Source organism: Homarus americanus, unplaced genomic scaffold, assembly GCF_018991925.1.
Source record: "Homarus americanus isolate GMGI-L3 unplaced genomic scaffold, GMGI_Hamer_2.0 scaffold51859, whole genome shotgun sequence".
Classification (NCBI taxonomy): Eukaryota; Metazoa; Arthropoda; class Malacostraca; order Decapoda; family Nephropidae; genus Homarus; species Homarus americanus.
Genome location: NW_024711292.1, coordinates 2975302 through 2991829, shown reverse-complemented (window position 1 = coordinate 2991829; position 16528 = coordinate 2975302). Strand labels below are relative to the sequence as shown.

The following is a 16528-nucleotide window of genomic DNA, read 5'->3' as shown; positions in this document are numbered from 1 at the left end:
ACTCGCGTCCAACAATTACAATGCTGAATACAATCTGGGACTGTCAAACAGAACCTTACAAATTAAAATCAGAAAAGAACTTGCTGATGAATCTGAAGCCAGTAGACAAATGCAAACAGGCACTAGTCAACCCATTGCTTACCATGATGAGATGTATCAAGTAAAACATGAATATAGAGCAAGCAACAAAGATCACTAGATTACAAGATGTGAACGCATGACTGACGTTAGGAAAAAGTACCTGGTATATGCCCCTCAAGCAGATGTGAACAAAACTAAATGTAGAGTGTGCAGCCAGACATATAATGTGGCCATATTATGGCCACACACATTCCAACACGACCAAGGTCGTATTTAAGGGAGGGGGCTGTAGATAGGAACCCCCCAAGGGTTTATAATCCTTGGAATCCCCCACCCCGAAATTTCAGCATATTTTTTTTATTTGGACGGCACCTCCACCCAAAGTACAGTAGGCCATATAAACTCTCATTTAGAAGGAGCGATGCCTACGTGTATCTTATTGTCGATGGAGGACACACTTATATGAGTAGGCTATATATTCTTATAGAATCCTTTAAACATCAAATATTCAATTGAATTCCAACATGGCTGCCAGTTCTGTACACTGGAGTATTTTATTACTTAAATTACAATTTTACCTTGAAAAATACATTGTAATTTGTGGGTATGAATTATTGTACACCAAATAATATAATCTAAATAGAGAGTGAAAGAGGTGTCTGACAGTCTTACAATATCATAGGTTTGTGGTGCATTTAAATAATTGAGCCTAAACGGCTAACGAGCCGTTACCAAACTTAGCTAAAGTAGCCTTAGTTACCTAAAGTTAACCTTTGTGTGTTTTGAATAAATATTGTAAAGTTTTAGGCATGCGATTAAATATGTTAAAAATCTAATTTAGACTCATTTATTTTGTCCCAGTTTAACATACTGTAAAGACAAATTCCAAGTTGGGTCTATGACCACTAAATTGGGCTGCTAGCAAGAACTTCCAGGGCAGGAACAGTGTTGCCATTTTAGCGGTTTTCCCGCTAAATCTAGATGCTTTGACCCACTATCTAGCGGGTAAATTTACTGTCTAGCTGCAAGCGGTTTTTTGCGGATTTAACTGATGTCTGGCAGATTTCTAGCGGTTTTAGTTATGTAATTATACTTGCATAAGTATAGACAGTCAGTGGAAGGATCTCAGTGGAATGAAGTTTCACAAACTGCCCTGTTTTGGAATGAAGTACAAAACTACATGGACGCATCACATTGTAATCCATTCAAGGAGTTGGCAGAGTTTACTTTATCAGTTCTCGTCATACACCACTATAATGCTGAAGTAGAAAGGATATTCAGCCAGTTAAATATAGTGAAAAATAAACTTCGAAACAGAATGGGAAAAAAATGGCTAATGCTCTTCTTGCAATACGAGCAGGTTTGAAAAAAAATGAAAAGTTTCGTTTTGAATATGAATTACCGGCTGATATCTTGAAATTGGTTGGAACTAGCAATGCATACGTCAGTGAACCGATCCTGAAGTCAACACCAAGAGCAAGTACATCTCGAGAGGAAACAGAGGTAGAAGAATTTGATGATTCCTCTCTCTTCCTGTTTTAAAGGTAGGCCATGCATATCCTTTGATATTACTTCTGTGACATTATGCCTATCGGTGGGTTAATTAGCTATATTTCTCTATACCATACTTTCTATATTTATCATTCTATACAGTTTTATATATATTAATCAGTTAAATTGTCTATATATCTATATGCGGTATATATAAATAGGGTAACACATGCTATATTATCTGTACAGTGACAATTTAGCGGGTTAGGGGTCAAATCTAGCGGGTTAGGGGTCAAATCTAGCGGGTTAGGGGTCAAATCTAGCGGGTTAGGGGTCAAATCTAGCGGGTTAGGGGTCAAATCTAGCGGGTTAGGGGTCATATTAGGGGTCATATCTAGCGGGTTAGTCAAATCTAGCGGGTTAGGGGTCAAATCTAGCGGGTTGGGTCCAAATCTAGCGGGTTAGGGTCAAATCTAGCGGGTTGGGTCAAATCTAGGGGTTAGGGGTCAAATCTAGCGGGTTAGGGTCAAATCTAGCGGGTCAAATCTAGGGGTAGGGGTCAAATCTAGCGGGTTTTGGAGTCAAATCTAGCAGGTTTTGTAGTCTCATATAGCGGGTTTTGGAGTCTCATATAGCGGGTTAGGGGTCAAATCTAGCGGGTTAGGGGTCAAATCTAGCGGGTTAGGGGTCAAATCTAGCGGGTTTTGGAGTCTCATATAGCATGGATGTAAATTTGTAGTTGGCAACACTGGGCACTAGTAAACAACAGCCAGCAAGAGGCAACAAGAAGTCGTCTCTCTTACCTTTTTCTTTCATAATTTACCGTTTTTACCGTTTAAATTTTTAGGCAATCACATTTAAAACCATGGCCGATCAAAGTAAAGGTAAGAAGCAACAAAGAAAACCAATTGTGATAGGAGTATTAGAATTTATTTTAGAATTTTGTTATACCTGTGTCATTATTATTCACTTGTTGCCACTAAATGAATCTCGGGAATTTTATAGTTGCAATCAGTAATTTTGACAATTATAAGACACTTTTCTTCAATAGTATTTCTGGCAAAAATTGTGTAAACGAGATATTTAACATTTTATTATGTATGTTCGTGTACGTGGTGGTACAGTGCATGTCCAGAACTTTGAATGACTATGGAGCTCCCCTGTTAGGTTAGGTTAGGTTAGGTTAAATTAGATTCAAAACTGTTTTTCCAATAGTTTTAATGTGCTTACTTTTATCCTCTTCGCCATTGATCTCTACATTCTGAGATGGAAGGAGGGGTTTATCTCAGTAACTATTGATTTACACCAGGAATGAAGATCAAATTCTTTTATAGCACATCAAAACCCATTGGAAAAACATAACTTCTATTTCGTTTAGTGGCAACAAGTGAAAATTTGCCCGTGTTAGGGTTAAGATATTGGTAATGTCTGAGAACAGCTCTAGCATCAGAAAGATTTGTTTGATTTCATTCATTTTTTCCACACATGTTCTTATCATTATAATGAGTATTTTAAAGGAGTCAATATTTACTATAACCTTATAGAACCTGACCTAACCAACCAAAGAATCTACCTAAGCTTACCAAACTTTGTAGCCACCGTTCCCCATGTTATATTAAACAGAAAGTACAGTACTTATTTTGATATCTGGTACCAATGAAAGCAACTTTGTTGAAATGTCATGGTGTAATTTAAAAATTTTTGTGGCTGTGAGAGTATGCTCGGACCAGCAGGTCAGTTTAAAAGAAAACACGCGGAGGAAAATTTAAGGTAAATAATTAATTTCTTCCTGTACAAAGTACATAGACACATCATTTTTGTGTCATATGGTCAGTTTTTTACTGTGTTATACCCTGCAGTATCCCTCATCCTTCATGCCCTGCCTAATACAGGTGATTTATGATATTGGATAAACTAATAAAACAAAACAAGAAAATACTTAAAATGAAAATAAATAGTTGTCACCTCTTTTAAAAAACTTACTATAAAGATTAGAACATCTGTGGAAAAAATTAACGATATTGAAAATATTTTGGTGGTAATGCTGTTCTCAGAAATTACCAAATATCTTAATACTAAACGTTATTTTTAATGAATATAAATGTACTTTTTCCCACAGATGTTCTTATCTATGATCATAAATCACCTACTGTATAGTGGGCAGGGTATGAAGGATGAGGGAAATTACTGGGTAAAATACAATGAAAACCTGATCACATGACACTAAATTGATTTGTCTACGTGCTTTGTACGCAAAGAAATTTATTTACGGTAAATATTCTACCATGTTGACGTCTACTGCCATCCATTCTTTGTTTCCATGCAACAGCCGAGCTGTTCAGTCCAAGTTTACTCTCATGTCCACAAAAAAACATAAAATAATACCATTCTGCTGAAAGAAAGTTGCTTTCATTGGTACCAGACATCAAAGTAAGCACTATATTTTGTGTTTAATATGCGGGGGGTGGGGGGACTGCTCCCTGCTAGGAAGTTAGATAAGGTTAAGTAGGGTTCTCTGGTTGCTTAGGTCAGGTTCTATGCATTGTTGTATTGTTTTTATTACTTACTATCATCCAAAAAATATCTTTGGAAAAAATAAACAAAATTGAACAACTCCTAATGGTGTTAGCTGTCTGCTCCACCTTTACTGAATAAATTATTCTCTTTTTGTTTTTGCGTGTTTTCGGTGTTTAGGTCATGAGGGAGGCATAACGCGACAATACTTCTAGATGAAATTTTTGTACATGAGTAAATCTCCCAAGAGATTCGAACTGTCTTCTGATTGGTCACAGCAGAACATGTGAAACTCACATTAAAGAGATTTGAATACAATATCCCATGAAAATGTATTTAGCAAACTAAAAATCCACCAATATTGTTGTATCCCACTCTATGTGCATCCACCAGGTAAATAAGGTAATATTTATGTTAAAATAGATTTGATGTCGGTTAGGAAAGGTTAGGTCAGGTTCTCAAAGGTTCTATTGTTATTTTTGTTTGTGTGCATTTTAAACCCATATTTTCCCCCATCTTCAAAGCCTAGCCCTCTTTGAAAGGTTTCATTGTCATTGCTAGTGTTAAAGGGGCCATATCTCCATAAATATGAATTAGCGACAAAAATAAAGGCTATAGTTACTCTTTCAAATCACTATGAAAATATAAGAAAAACCTATTTGGTTACAAAATTCACATTATGGTATAAAGCGAATCTTTATCATTTATTCTCCCATAACACTTGGAATAACTTGAGGAAATTTTTCGGTAATGTGGTATTTAACAGTGGGTGCAAAATCACAAGCACTGTTTTTTACATTCTGTGAAACTGGGGAACTTTCTAAGGCATTAGATAGTATAACATTATATAAGTTGTTATTCATAATACTGTACTACTGTATGAACCAAACTAACAAATGCAAACCTAACCTGCCAAAAAGTGAGCTTCACCTAAACATTATTTACAATAGGTTAGGTAGATTAGTTTGTTTCATTTTATGAAACCCAAATCCAGGTCGTAAGTCGAAATGGTCGTAAGTCGAAAATGCGAAAATAGTACATAGAAAATCTAAAATGGGTGTCTCTTTTTCTTCTCAGCACCACAAAACTCTCATTTTTAAGCTTGCCAGCCATTTTACAGTGAATTACAAACGAAAATTTTGTCAGTACACAGAGCAGTCACTGACGTTGGGACTCGAAAATACGTAATTTGACAAAATTTTGGTACGACTGAGGCAGGTCGTAAGTCAAGTAGGTCGTAAGTCGGGGAGGAGCTGTATATATATATACAGGTAGTCCCCGACTTACGACTGCTTGGACTTAGTCCATCGGTACTTACGACCTGCTCTAACCTTACGACCGTCGGAACATACGACCGCAGCAGTCTTGACCAAAAATATTTTCAAATGACGCGTGCATTTTCTATACCGAAACATTTCGGTCCAGGCGAGAGCGTGGCACCCACGTGGGTACAGCTTCCACTTAGTGGAGCGCTTAGTTGGTGTTTGGCTATCGTATCCTATACTGATTGCGCTGTGAACTTTCGTTATTATCGTATTTAATTGACTTTATAATGACTGGAAAGCGTACAAGTGAGAGTGCTGGTGGTGTACGATATCACAGGTTTTAAGTGAACAATAATTTAACCATTCAGGAGTAAAAGCATTAGGGTAATTTTTCTGTCTCCACAAAATTTGTAATCTATATGTAAAAGTCAACCAATCATAAGATCTCACAAAAAAGAAAAGGGTGGTGTGTTTATATTCAGTTTCCTTAACTTTTATTGAATACAGTGTTGGGAATGAACCAAATGTACCTTTTAACAGTTTTAGCCCCTATCATTTACTGTATCCATGCAGACTAAATCTAATTCATGCTGTTCCTATTTTTGTTCATTTTGTAATTATTTGTTAAGCTCATACTGGCATTTCTCATGTAAAAAATTCTGCTCACTTAAGCTAACCAATCTTAGGCTAATATATACTGTACTGTATAACCTAACCAGTTATATTCTGTAAAGTATTGTATCTGATTTATTATTTCACTCCAATATATATTTTCCTAAGTATTAAATTTATTGTGGTCAACAGAGAATCCACTGCACATTTCCTGGCATGACAGCATGTGGGTTCCCCACCTTAACTCTTCCAACATCATGGAGTATTTTGGCGAGAGAACAAACCCTTTCTACTCAAGAGAATGTAACAATGAATTTATCAAAATGCAGCAGAACACAAGAGTGGACCAACTTCAGTAAGTATTTTAAGGATTCGTATTCTGTTGTGCATCCAAAAGTTTGTCATTTCACATACTGTAATTTTTTTTTAAATTATCTCTTGTTTTAAGATAATATAACATACTTGAAATTAAAACACCTCTTATATGTACATATTCCTCTCATAAACCAGATGTGTTTAAGTTCAGTCCCTCATAACCCTAGCTGACAAATCATTGGCTATGACTGCACTCTTGTTCAAAATGAAATCTTGTTAACACAAGTCACTCTATAGCTACATCAGAACTTTCATTTATTTTTCTTATACAGTACTGTGTCTCACTTGTTAACTCTTATTGGAGAAAAACAGTACAGTATGCCCTTAAAATTCGCGGGGTTAGGTTCTCAAAATGGCAGCGAATAACATTTGCTGACCAGGGGGGGTACATTTTTACTCATGTGCAAAGAAATGTATATTCCCTTTGTGTGTTTGCCCTCAGGACAATTACTGTATTTATTTTTCCTGTATTGTAGATACTGTACTCGTATGTGTGTTGTGTGTGTAGACACACACACACAAAACACATACAAATAAATAATACTGTACACTGTAATGGGAAAATCCTCTTACGAATAATCAGAAACAAGACCACAAAATTTATTAAAAATGTGAGAGTCTACCCTCAAGTCAACTCTGTGCTTTGAGGGTAGACTCACATTTTTAATACAGTACATTTTGTTGTCTTGTTTCTGATTATTTATGAGAGGATTTTCCCATTATTATTTATTTGTATGTGTTTTGTGTGTCTACACAAACACAATATATATATATATATATATATATATATATATATATATATATATATATATATATATATATATATATATATATATATATATATATATATATATATATATATATATATATATATATATATATATATATATATATATATATATATATATATATATATATATATATATATATATATATATATATATATATATATATATATATATATATATACAGTGGTCCTAAGTTAATCTAGATTTGCTAACGATTTACCTTCCATAAGATTCTTAACTTCGGTTAACGAGCAATCCCTCGATTAACGAGTTTTTTACGAGCCGACTTCAACATGTTTTCGCTTGCATTTGGCGGTCCACCAGCTGTAGTATTAGTCCGCCAATACAGTAATCGGTTTTAGGGCTTAAATTCCTTACTATTTTAGTAAATATCAAGAAGTTTATACTATTCAATAATTTTAAAAGTTTAATATTAACTTTTTTAGTCATTTTAACAATTATTGAACATAATTGAAGGTAAAGAAACTAGTTTCTGGCGTGCCATCCAGCCTGTTAACACACCAGACAGGCGTTAGTCTCTCTCTGTTTTCAGTGGAGGTAACATCTTGCTTGAGACTCTCTTCAACTAAACGCTTTTTTTCTGTGTTTCCAAGCAAATTATTGGTCATTTTGAAATTTATTTTACATATTGACAATATATAATGCAGTGCAGTGTTGATTTAAAGAAAATAATCTTGAATTACACCAAGAGAACTAAAATTTTATGGGTGAAATGGTGCCATGGGGTGACTTCTCTTCCACCCCAATGCCTTCTCTTCTCCCTTCTCCTCCACCCCCATTCTAATTCCCATCATCATCATCATCCAGGAGCCTTCTACATACACACCTCAAAGTAAGTGTACTTTTCTACCTTTTTTGTTGAATTTAGGCAATTTTCGGTGAGCTGGAACCAATTACCCAAAAACCCATTGAAACAATGGTTTCGGTTAACGAGCAACCTGCTGGAACGGATTGTGCTCGTTAACCGATTACTGTGTGTGTGTGTGTGTGTATATATATATATATATATATATATATATATATATATATATATATATATATATATATATATATATATATATATATATATATATATATATATATATATATATATATATATATATATATATATATATATATATATATATATATATATATATATATATATATATATATATATATATATATCTTGATAAAATCACACGGGAAAATGGAAACAACGGAGTACCTTAGCTTTCGTCTTTATTCAAGACATCTTCAGAGGCAACTAGATTACATGGACAGAGAGAGGCTTAAATATACAGGGTGACCTAAAAACATGAGGTCAGGTCATAATGATGACATCCACTAATCCCCACACCAACACAACCGTAGAGGAGCTTAAGAGAAGGGTGGTGACGTGACTAGACAGGTCAGGTCAGAAAAAAGGGACCCACAAAATAACTGTCATACATCAAGATCAAAGGTTTTCAAAGCAGTTTTAACCTTGGGCCACTGACAAATAAATTTATGTAACATATTATCAGTTTTGAACTGACCATCACTAAGGTTTATTGATTTTAATTCCTTAATCAAACTAGCTTCAACCAGAAGTCTTTCTGTGACACAAGATGATTTGAATACTTCCAAGCTTTTTTCCCAAGCAATGGGGTGATTATTATTCCTAACATGAACGAACAAGGCACTGCTTTCAGATGCAGTTCTGATATTATACTTATGTTGTTTGATTCTGAGCTGCAGTGTTTTTCCTGTCTGACCTACATAATTACAATTACATTGGCTACATGGAATACAATAAACACTTCCATTTACATTCAAACTTGGGCTATTCCTTATTAACATATTGGTAATGGTTGAGTCATACTTGAAAACAACATTAATATTTAGAAGCTTGAGGGACCGAACTAAAGGGACAAATTCATCACGATAGGGCAGAGTCAAAATATTCTTAAGTGTAGGAACTTGTCTGGTTACAGAGGAATGAAAGGATTTTTTAGCCCTTTTAAAGCAACGATCAACAAACACAGAAGGGTACCCAAGTTTCTGTGCACAGATAAAGTATTGATAAAGTATTACTTTCTTTTCACTCAGCCATATGCAAGGTGTGGAATACATATTATTGCACACCCAGGAGCCAATTCTCTATATCATCCGGAAGCAACAACGTTACAGCCCGACACAGGTCAGCCCACTCGCCAACTACCACATCATTGGGGGACAAGTGTTTCAGACGCCAGACTTGGGCTCTGTCATCAATTCCAGAACAGTAAGTTGGTGATTGAATGGTAGTTCTGTTAGACAAGGCAGGATGAAAAATTAGGCAACTGAAACTTTATATCATGTCAAACTGAAAATTATTTAGGAATTTGTCATAGGAATTAGAAAGCTATGTTATATTCCCGTTAGCTGGAATAATTGGTGCAGAACGGTTCCGGGATTGAGAGATTTCTAAGTACTGTATGGAGGTGAATTTTCTCATCCCTAGAAAAAATTGCACACGGACAGACACAGAGCTGTATTTATTTACACAAACACCACTATACAGGTACAATATACTATAATGTAAATAAACAAAATATACTACTGTGTACACTATACTGTACTCGCCAGCAGATGCTGTCAGATTGAGATTGTGATGCAGGCAGGCTAAAGGGTGATATGATGATACAGGATGGCCTGCCTTTGTCCTGTACCATTTACTGTTGCAGGTGTTGCTAACTGTCATTCTCCTCTCCTTCCTTGAAGCAGGAATTGTACACACCCTTTACACATTAGCCTACAGTAGGCATACTGTGCACTGTCCTCTCTATAATGTATAGTACTGTATATATAATACTTTCACACTTACTGAATGTACAGTATTGTATACGTAACTGTAATCACTTTTTATGTCTTAACATTGCTTTAATGATATTCTCGGCTAATTATATGCTGGTACAGTATGGCAATGTTCAGTCAGAAACACTGATCTAGGGACAGGGTAAGCATCGAAATCTGGCATGTGAAGAGCCGGGTATTTGAGGGTCTCAAGCCCTCCATCCCCTTTCCCCATAAAACACTAGTTTGTAGTTGAAACTGTTGCAGCTCTTAAACTCCGCCCACTCTCGTGGCTCAATCGCGGTGAGGTGGTAAGAATCCTCGTCCATTTTCCTAATTGATATTATAGTTAGAAGTGCAAATTTGATTTCATTGTGGTATTTTAAACTTACTTTTCTCTTTATTGAAGATTTTGAGTGTTAATGGTTTAGTAACCTGTCATCTCCCTGACAGTTTTTCATTGCTATCTGGCTACCCGTATTCCTCCCTATCCGTAATGCAGTGTTACTCCTATTTTGGCCAAGGATTTCTTCATAGGTATTGCATTTCCTTTTTTAAGAGTTAATTTAAAAGACATGGCAGAGAGAGGATGGGGGCATTGCCAGAAGTGATCCAGCAGAGGGCAATAATTGTTGGTCTCTAACTTGGACGACAATTGATCTCTGAGATCAGAAGAGATTTGAACGTCAACAGGAAGACAGCGCAGCGATGGGTTAGGTGATACGAGGAAGAGGACAGTGTCATGACATGCCCCAAACCTGGTCACCCTCATGTAATGAAGGAGGCAGGGCATGAATTTGTGTTTGTAAACTGGATAAAAGAATCCCTTAAACATTTACAGTCCAGTATATGAATAATTAATTGATCCCAAACAGACACTGATGGGGGATATATTCTGTTGTGCTACTATACTGTACAGTACTAATGGTATGGTTAAAGAAATTTGCTTTAAGTCGAGGTAGCTACAGGCAATGACCATTATACGAGGGGGTTAGGGACCCCAAAAGCCATCGCTAATTGATCAATCATACTGTATACAGGGGGTACTGTATTGATATTAATAACTTCCGGGGAAAAATAGGTTCCGTTCCTGAGCCCCTGAGGAGCCCAAACAAGTTTAGATCTTGATGCTATAATGGTTTAATAATGTCTAAATAACTCAAATAATATATACACATAAAATCAATAAATTTATACAAAATTTAATTTACCTAACATGAATGTGTGAGTGTGTGTGGACTTGTCGGGTCGCCAAGTTAGATGTCACCATAGCTACACTGCCTTACCTCTCCTCCTACTGTCCCAGGTGAAAATGTGTTATTGCTATTTTTCAACCTGTAATTTTGAATAGATATACTGTATATATTTTGATTCATTTTGTTTTACTCTGTTACATGCACACATAATTGTTCATATAGGGGAGGGGGAAGGAGCAGCAGCATGGGGGATCTCTCAGCTGTTCTCTGTCTCTTGTCCTAGGAAAATATTGTCAAATGGCAATGCAGTATTTTTTCTTTTATTTTATTTATTATTTTTATTTATTTCTCACAGTTACTGGTACATCGCTGGGGATGGGCAGAACCTCCCATGTGGGTTGCATGTTTTAACGCCATTCTGATATTGTGTCATGATTTCTTCAAATATTGCGAGTTATTGCACGTCACTTTTTCATAGCAGTGACAATGAAGGAAAGGCCGTCACATAGTGGAAAATGGTGTTAATCTTTTTACATTATAAAACTGATAGAGCACATATTGATCTATTGTACAGTGGGGTATGCTATAACGAACGTAATTGGTTCCAGAACCTCGTTCGTTATAGCATTCGTTCGTTATAAGATTAATCCTTTCCAGGCCCCCAAATACAACCACTTAACACTGAAAAAATTATGTGGAAAATGTAAAAAATACGGTACTTTATCTTACCTTAGTGTTATTCAGCATGCAGGTACCCCTAAACACTGGCACATCACTATCACTTCCACTGGGAGTCTTGGCTTTAAGGTCCTCAAACAATTGTTTAGCCTTCTCACAAATTATAGCTTCACTAATGTTACCACCTGCCATTTCTTTCTCCTTTATCCACACTAAGTAAATTTTCCATCTCTTCAATCACATTACACTTTGCTTTGCTAAGTCTAAAGATTCCCTTAGCCACTTGCACAGTTTTTAACTCCTCTTTATTCTTCAAAATCGTACATATAGTCGATTTAGCCATCCCATATTCATCACTAAGTTTCGCAATGCTTCTTCCATTCTCACGTTTCTTTACAATTTCTTTCTTAGTTTCAAGGGTTATTAGCTTTCTCACTCGCTTTGGACGACTCATTGTTACAATTGTATACTTGTATAACAAAATAGTTATACAAATAACGCGAATTTCCACATCAAAAGACGAAATTTCAACAATAACACTGGTGCACTGGCTACACAATGAGACAAAGATGGCGCCTGACGCTCTTGTTGTGGTCGCGGTACAACAATATTCATGCGCCAGGCGAAGTAGTCCCGTATTCATCCGCGTTCGTTGTAGGAGTTGCGTTCGTTATAGCATTCTCAATTTTATAGGTAAAACCGTTCGTTATAGGAATATTCGTAGTAGGATCCGTTCGTTATAGCATACCCCACTGTATAATGGTTATTGCCTGTATCCAAAGAGGCTGTGGGGGACACTAAAACAGGAATTTTTTATTTATTTTTTTTAGCTTGGATCTCCATGTTTTTATTCGCTCTTTTGTTTCATTAACAGTTAGCTGCTGTGAGCAACTTGAACAGTGCTTTCACGGAGATGCAGTCATTCTCACAATACCACCCATCAAGAGGATACTGGTGGCAGTTCAGGAACCAGGTGGAACAAACTGAACAGCAGAAGAAAGAAAAAGAGAAGAAGGTAGTGCAGTGTTTTGATATTTTGTTGGTGTTACATTATCTTGTATGTTTTTCTTAGCTATCTCGGGATGGGTTCTCATATTTTTTTTAGGTATTTTTACCTACCAGTCAGTTTCATTCGAGGTGTACTGTTGTCACCCTTTTTCCATGCTTGTGTGTGTGTGTGTGTACATTCATGCATATACAGAATGTAATAATAATAATAAACTGCAGTATTAAAAATAATTAATAGTTAAGTGAAAATACAGCAACCAAGCTGAAATTATACAACAGACATAAATGGTATATATGGTATCTTTTATAACATATAGTGAATGGGTGGAAAGGGTCTTTTAATAAAAAAAATCAGTGTTGTTAAGTGTAACAAAGAAAAAGAAAAAAGATTGTTACCATGGTTAAATGGAACTGATCTTGTAGTGATTAGTACAATGGTTGTATGAACTTGATAAGGTTGTGGTGTCAGACAGCAATTTGCGGATGGGGTGTGATTGAGGAGTCTGGTGGCAGCAAGTGATGGTGGTAAGGATTATTTAGCAGCTGTGTCCCAAACTGATAGATGAGGGCTTGATGATGACCAGAGATACTTGAGGGAGCCAGTGTACTTAGCACCTCTTGATATGTGGTCTAAGAAGGTCAGATAATAATCTTCTGTACTGTATGTAGAAGCATTTGTTGTGTAACAATTAAGGAAGGAAAAAGACCAGGCAAGGGAAGCATAGGTAAGTTTAGGAAGTACGAGCATTGTGTAAATATTCTTCAGTTCAGGAAGTCCCACAAGCACCTTCAGACATCATAAGGTGTGGAGATGATAGCTGGAAGATTTAACATTTGTATTGATGTGTACTTGCCAATATTGTCTTGCCCAGAGCCTTAACACCGACTCATTTGCAGGCTGGACAAGGGAGACGGGAGGAACCAGCGTCAGTTTTCCAACACAGGCGAGTAGGCTCCCTGCTAGAGGACCTCCAGGCTAAGTTCCCCTATAAATTCCCATCTCAGGCACAGCAGCCAGCACAGCAACCAACACAACAGCCAGCACAGCAGCCACAGCAGCAACAACAACAGCAGCAACAGCCATCACAGCAACAGACTCCACAGCAGGACACAATTAAGACAGGTACTGTTTTACAGCCATATGTAATTTTCCTTGACTGATAAGAGTAACACTGTAGCCTGTTTTTAAACTTTTATTTAAGTGAAAAATTAATAGCATTTAATGATATGAAATGATGATACAAGTAATACATAAAAAGACTTGAATTTAACTCATCAGAATTGTATGGTAGCAAATACTTTACTCAGGAAAAGGGTGGAGAGAGTCCCTGTTAAACACATGTGACGGTTTACATACTGTCAACACAAGCAGTATGTCACATTAACTGGTGAATTAATATGAACCTAAGAATATCACATAAGAAAGGAGGTTGAGGATCACACGTTTTACTCACTTGCAGGTGTAAACAAGACTGTGAAAACAAAGGCTGTATAAAATCCACCCCAAATTATTTTTGTATTAAAATGCTTTAAAATTAAACTCCTTTCAGAAAGGGTCATAATACAGCACAGTAACAGATTTCCTGTGGGCAAATTTCTGTAACTTGATGTTCTCAACTTGGGGGATCACTGTACAGTATTGGGAAATATATATAATAGTTAATAAGTTTTATGAATTTCATAAAATAAAACATAATTTGAGTAATGAAAGGTGTTCATTTTGTGTTTGTTATGGTTGAGTATAGCTATAAGGGCGCGGAACCATATTATGGAGCCCGGAAGGTTTTATCATAAAATTGTGAAATGTTTGGGATTCTTTGTCAGAGTGAAATCAATGAAAATATGTAATAACTTGATACAACTTTATAGTCAGAGGGAGAGAGGAACTGCACGTTTGTCCTGAGTCTGTCATGTTCAGGATGTGTGTACTGTACAGTATATGCATATTCCAAGAGTAAATGTAAAAAACATGTAACTAGTTACAGTTAGATGTGTAAAACTGCAAATAACTGTACCTGTGCAGTATAGTATATGAGATTTTTTCTTGAATGTACAGGTAGATTCAAAGTTTAGGTGCCCTCCACTATATTAACAATGACAAATGTGGCTCAGAACCTACAAAGGGTAGGAGACCATTGCTATAAGGAGTACAGGCAGTCCCCAATTTACAAAAGGATCCCGTCCCTAAAAATCTTTCATAAATCAGACCACACATTCCCATGAACTCCCATTATAAAACCTAAGTTCTTTAATCAAATAAAAAAATGCTTCCCTAAAACCTTTCTTAACTTCTAATAATCTTACCTTTAATTGTAGTCTCTCCACAACTTACTGGTAGAGGATTTACATCATAAACAAGTGCTGACTAAGGGGGAGGACTGTGTTACAGTATATTCTTACTTGTACATCTCCTCCAAATAAGAGTTGATTTTTATGGTCTTTGTATCATTTTGTTTTAAGAAAATATGTGTATTATTGTGAAAATACGTCAACAACGTCATACAGTATTTTATCCAGGATTCCTTATGCTTTGCCATTTTCCTTGAATACTTTGACTCTCCAGGGGCCACATCATTTCAAAGAACTCATTTTTGAAACCCCAAAAACTTTTGAATATTGAGAAAAAATGTCAGTAATGGAAGGTAAACTAACTGTACTAGTATGGTGTCTACCATACTGAGTTGAGGCAGGAACGGGATGGTATTGTTACAGAGGTCTCACTCGTGCCGTTGATTGGCCTAGCCGCTCATCTTCCCAGGTTGTAACTGATATTCAAAGAGAACACACAGCTAGCACCCCACCCACACTCTCCACTATACACCCCTTTCCAAAAAATTTAATTTTTCTGGATAATAATGACATCCTTGCATCTTGGGTGAACATTATTGTAGGCACCATGCATAAGGAGCTGGACAAGACAGTAACAATTATATTTTAAGTTTAGAAGTTCCATGTACAGTTATGCTGTAGATCAAAAGGGTAAGTTTTTTCTAGGGTCAGCAGAGAACCAGGAACACAATATTATTACGCCTGTAGTCCATTTTTCTCATTATTAGAGACTAAAGCTGCAATTGGTAAAAAAATATTATAAATTAAACTTAATTAAATTTAACCAGTCATAACCTAACTTGAATTAATGTTTATATCTTCCTTTGCAGAAGACAACAAACCAGATATAAAGACAGAAATTAAAACTGAAGTAAAAATTGAGATCAAGACGGAACCATCATCTCAACCACCCACGCCACGCTCCGTCAAGCCTCCACCGGAAAAAAGACAACGCACTGGACCGTAGAACGAGGAAAGAATAAACCACACTTAAAACTTTATTAACTGGTATATTTTAATAATCCTAAATGTATAACATTGGAAAGATAAGTTGTAGAAGGTAATGCCAAGATTTTATTGCATTGGCATACTTAAAGGAGTGTGATAGCATTCTAGTTATGACAATATTGTACCTGTACTGTGTTATTGCGATTTTATATACTTTTGGGTTACTGTACGGTGTAAAATGATCATTATATAAATACGAACATAAATTTTGAGTACCATAGATACCAAGATTATTCAGTACACCAATTTGTCATATTTTACATTTATTAGCTGTGAGAGATTCTAAAGGCAGTGGCACAATGGGCACTTTCCTCCAAACATGTTTGGCAAACACAGTTCGGCCAGCAAAACAAAGAAATGTTTTGCG

General features: G+C 36.1%; 1 protein-coding gene across 1 annotated transcript; it reads left to right on the top strand.

The window, feature by feature from the left end:
- Window positions 1–2301: 2301 nt before the first annotated feature.
- LOC121872379 (mediator of RNA polymerase II transcription subunit 6-like) lies at window positions 2302–16154 on the top strand. Its single transcript, XM_042375159.1, has 6 exons — window positions 2302–2456; window positions 6156–6318; window positions 9218–9392; window positions 12692–12832; window positions 13723–13948; window positions 15984–16154. Exons 1-6 carry the CDS (start codon window positions 2438–2440, stop codon window positions 16118–16120), a joined length of 861 nt encoding a protein of 286 aa, XP_042231093.1. The 5' UTR covers window positions 2302–2437; the 3' UTR covers window positions 16121–16154.
- The last annotated feature ends 374 nt before the right edge of the window (window positions 16155–16528 follow it).

Coding starts and splice junctions, on each gene's coding strand:
- LOC121872379 (XM_042375159.1), top strand. Junction 6,319..9,217: donor ACAAGAGTGGACCAACTTCA/GTAAGTATTTTA, acceptor CTTTTCACTCAG/CCATATGCAAGGTGTGGAAT. Junction 13,949..15,983: donor GCAGGACACAATTAAGACAG/GTACTGTTTTAC, acceptor CTTCCTTTGCAG/AAGACAACAAACCAGATATA.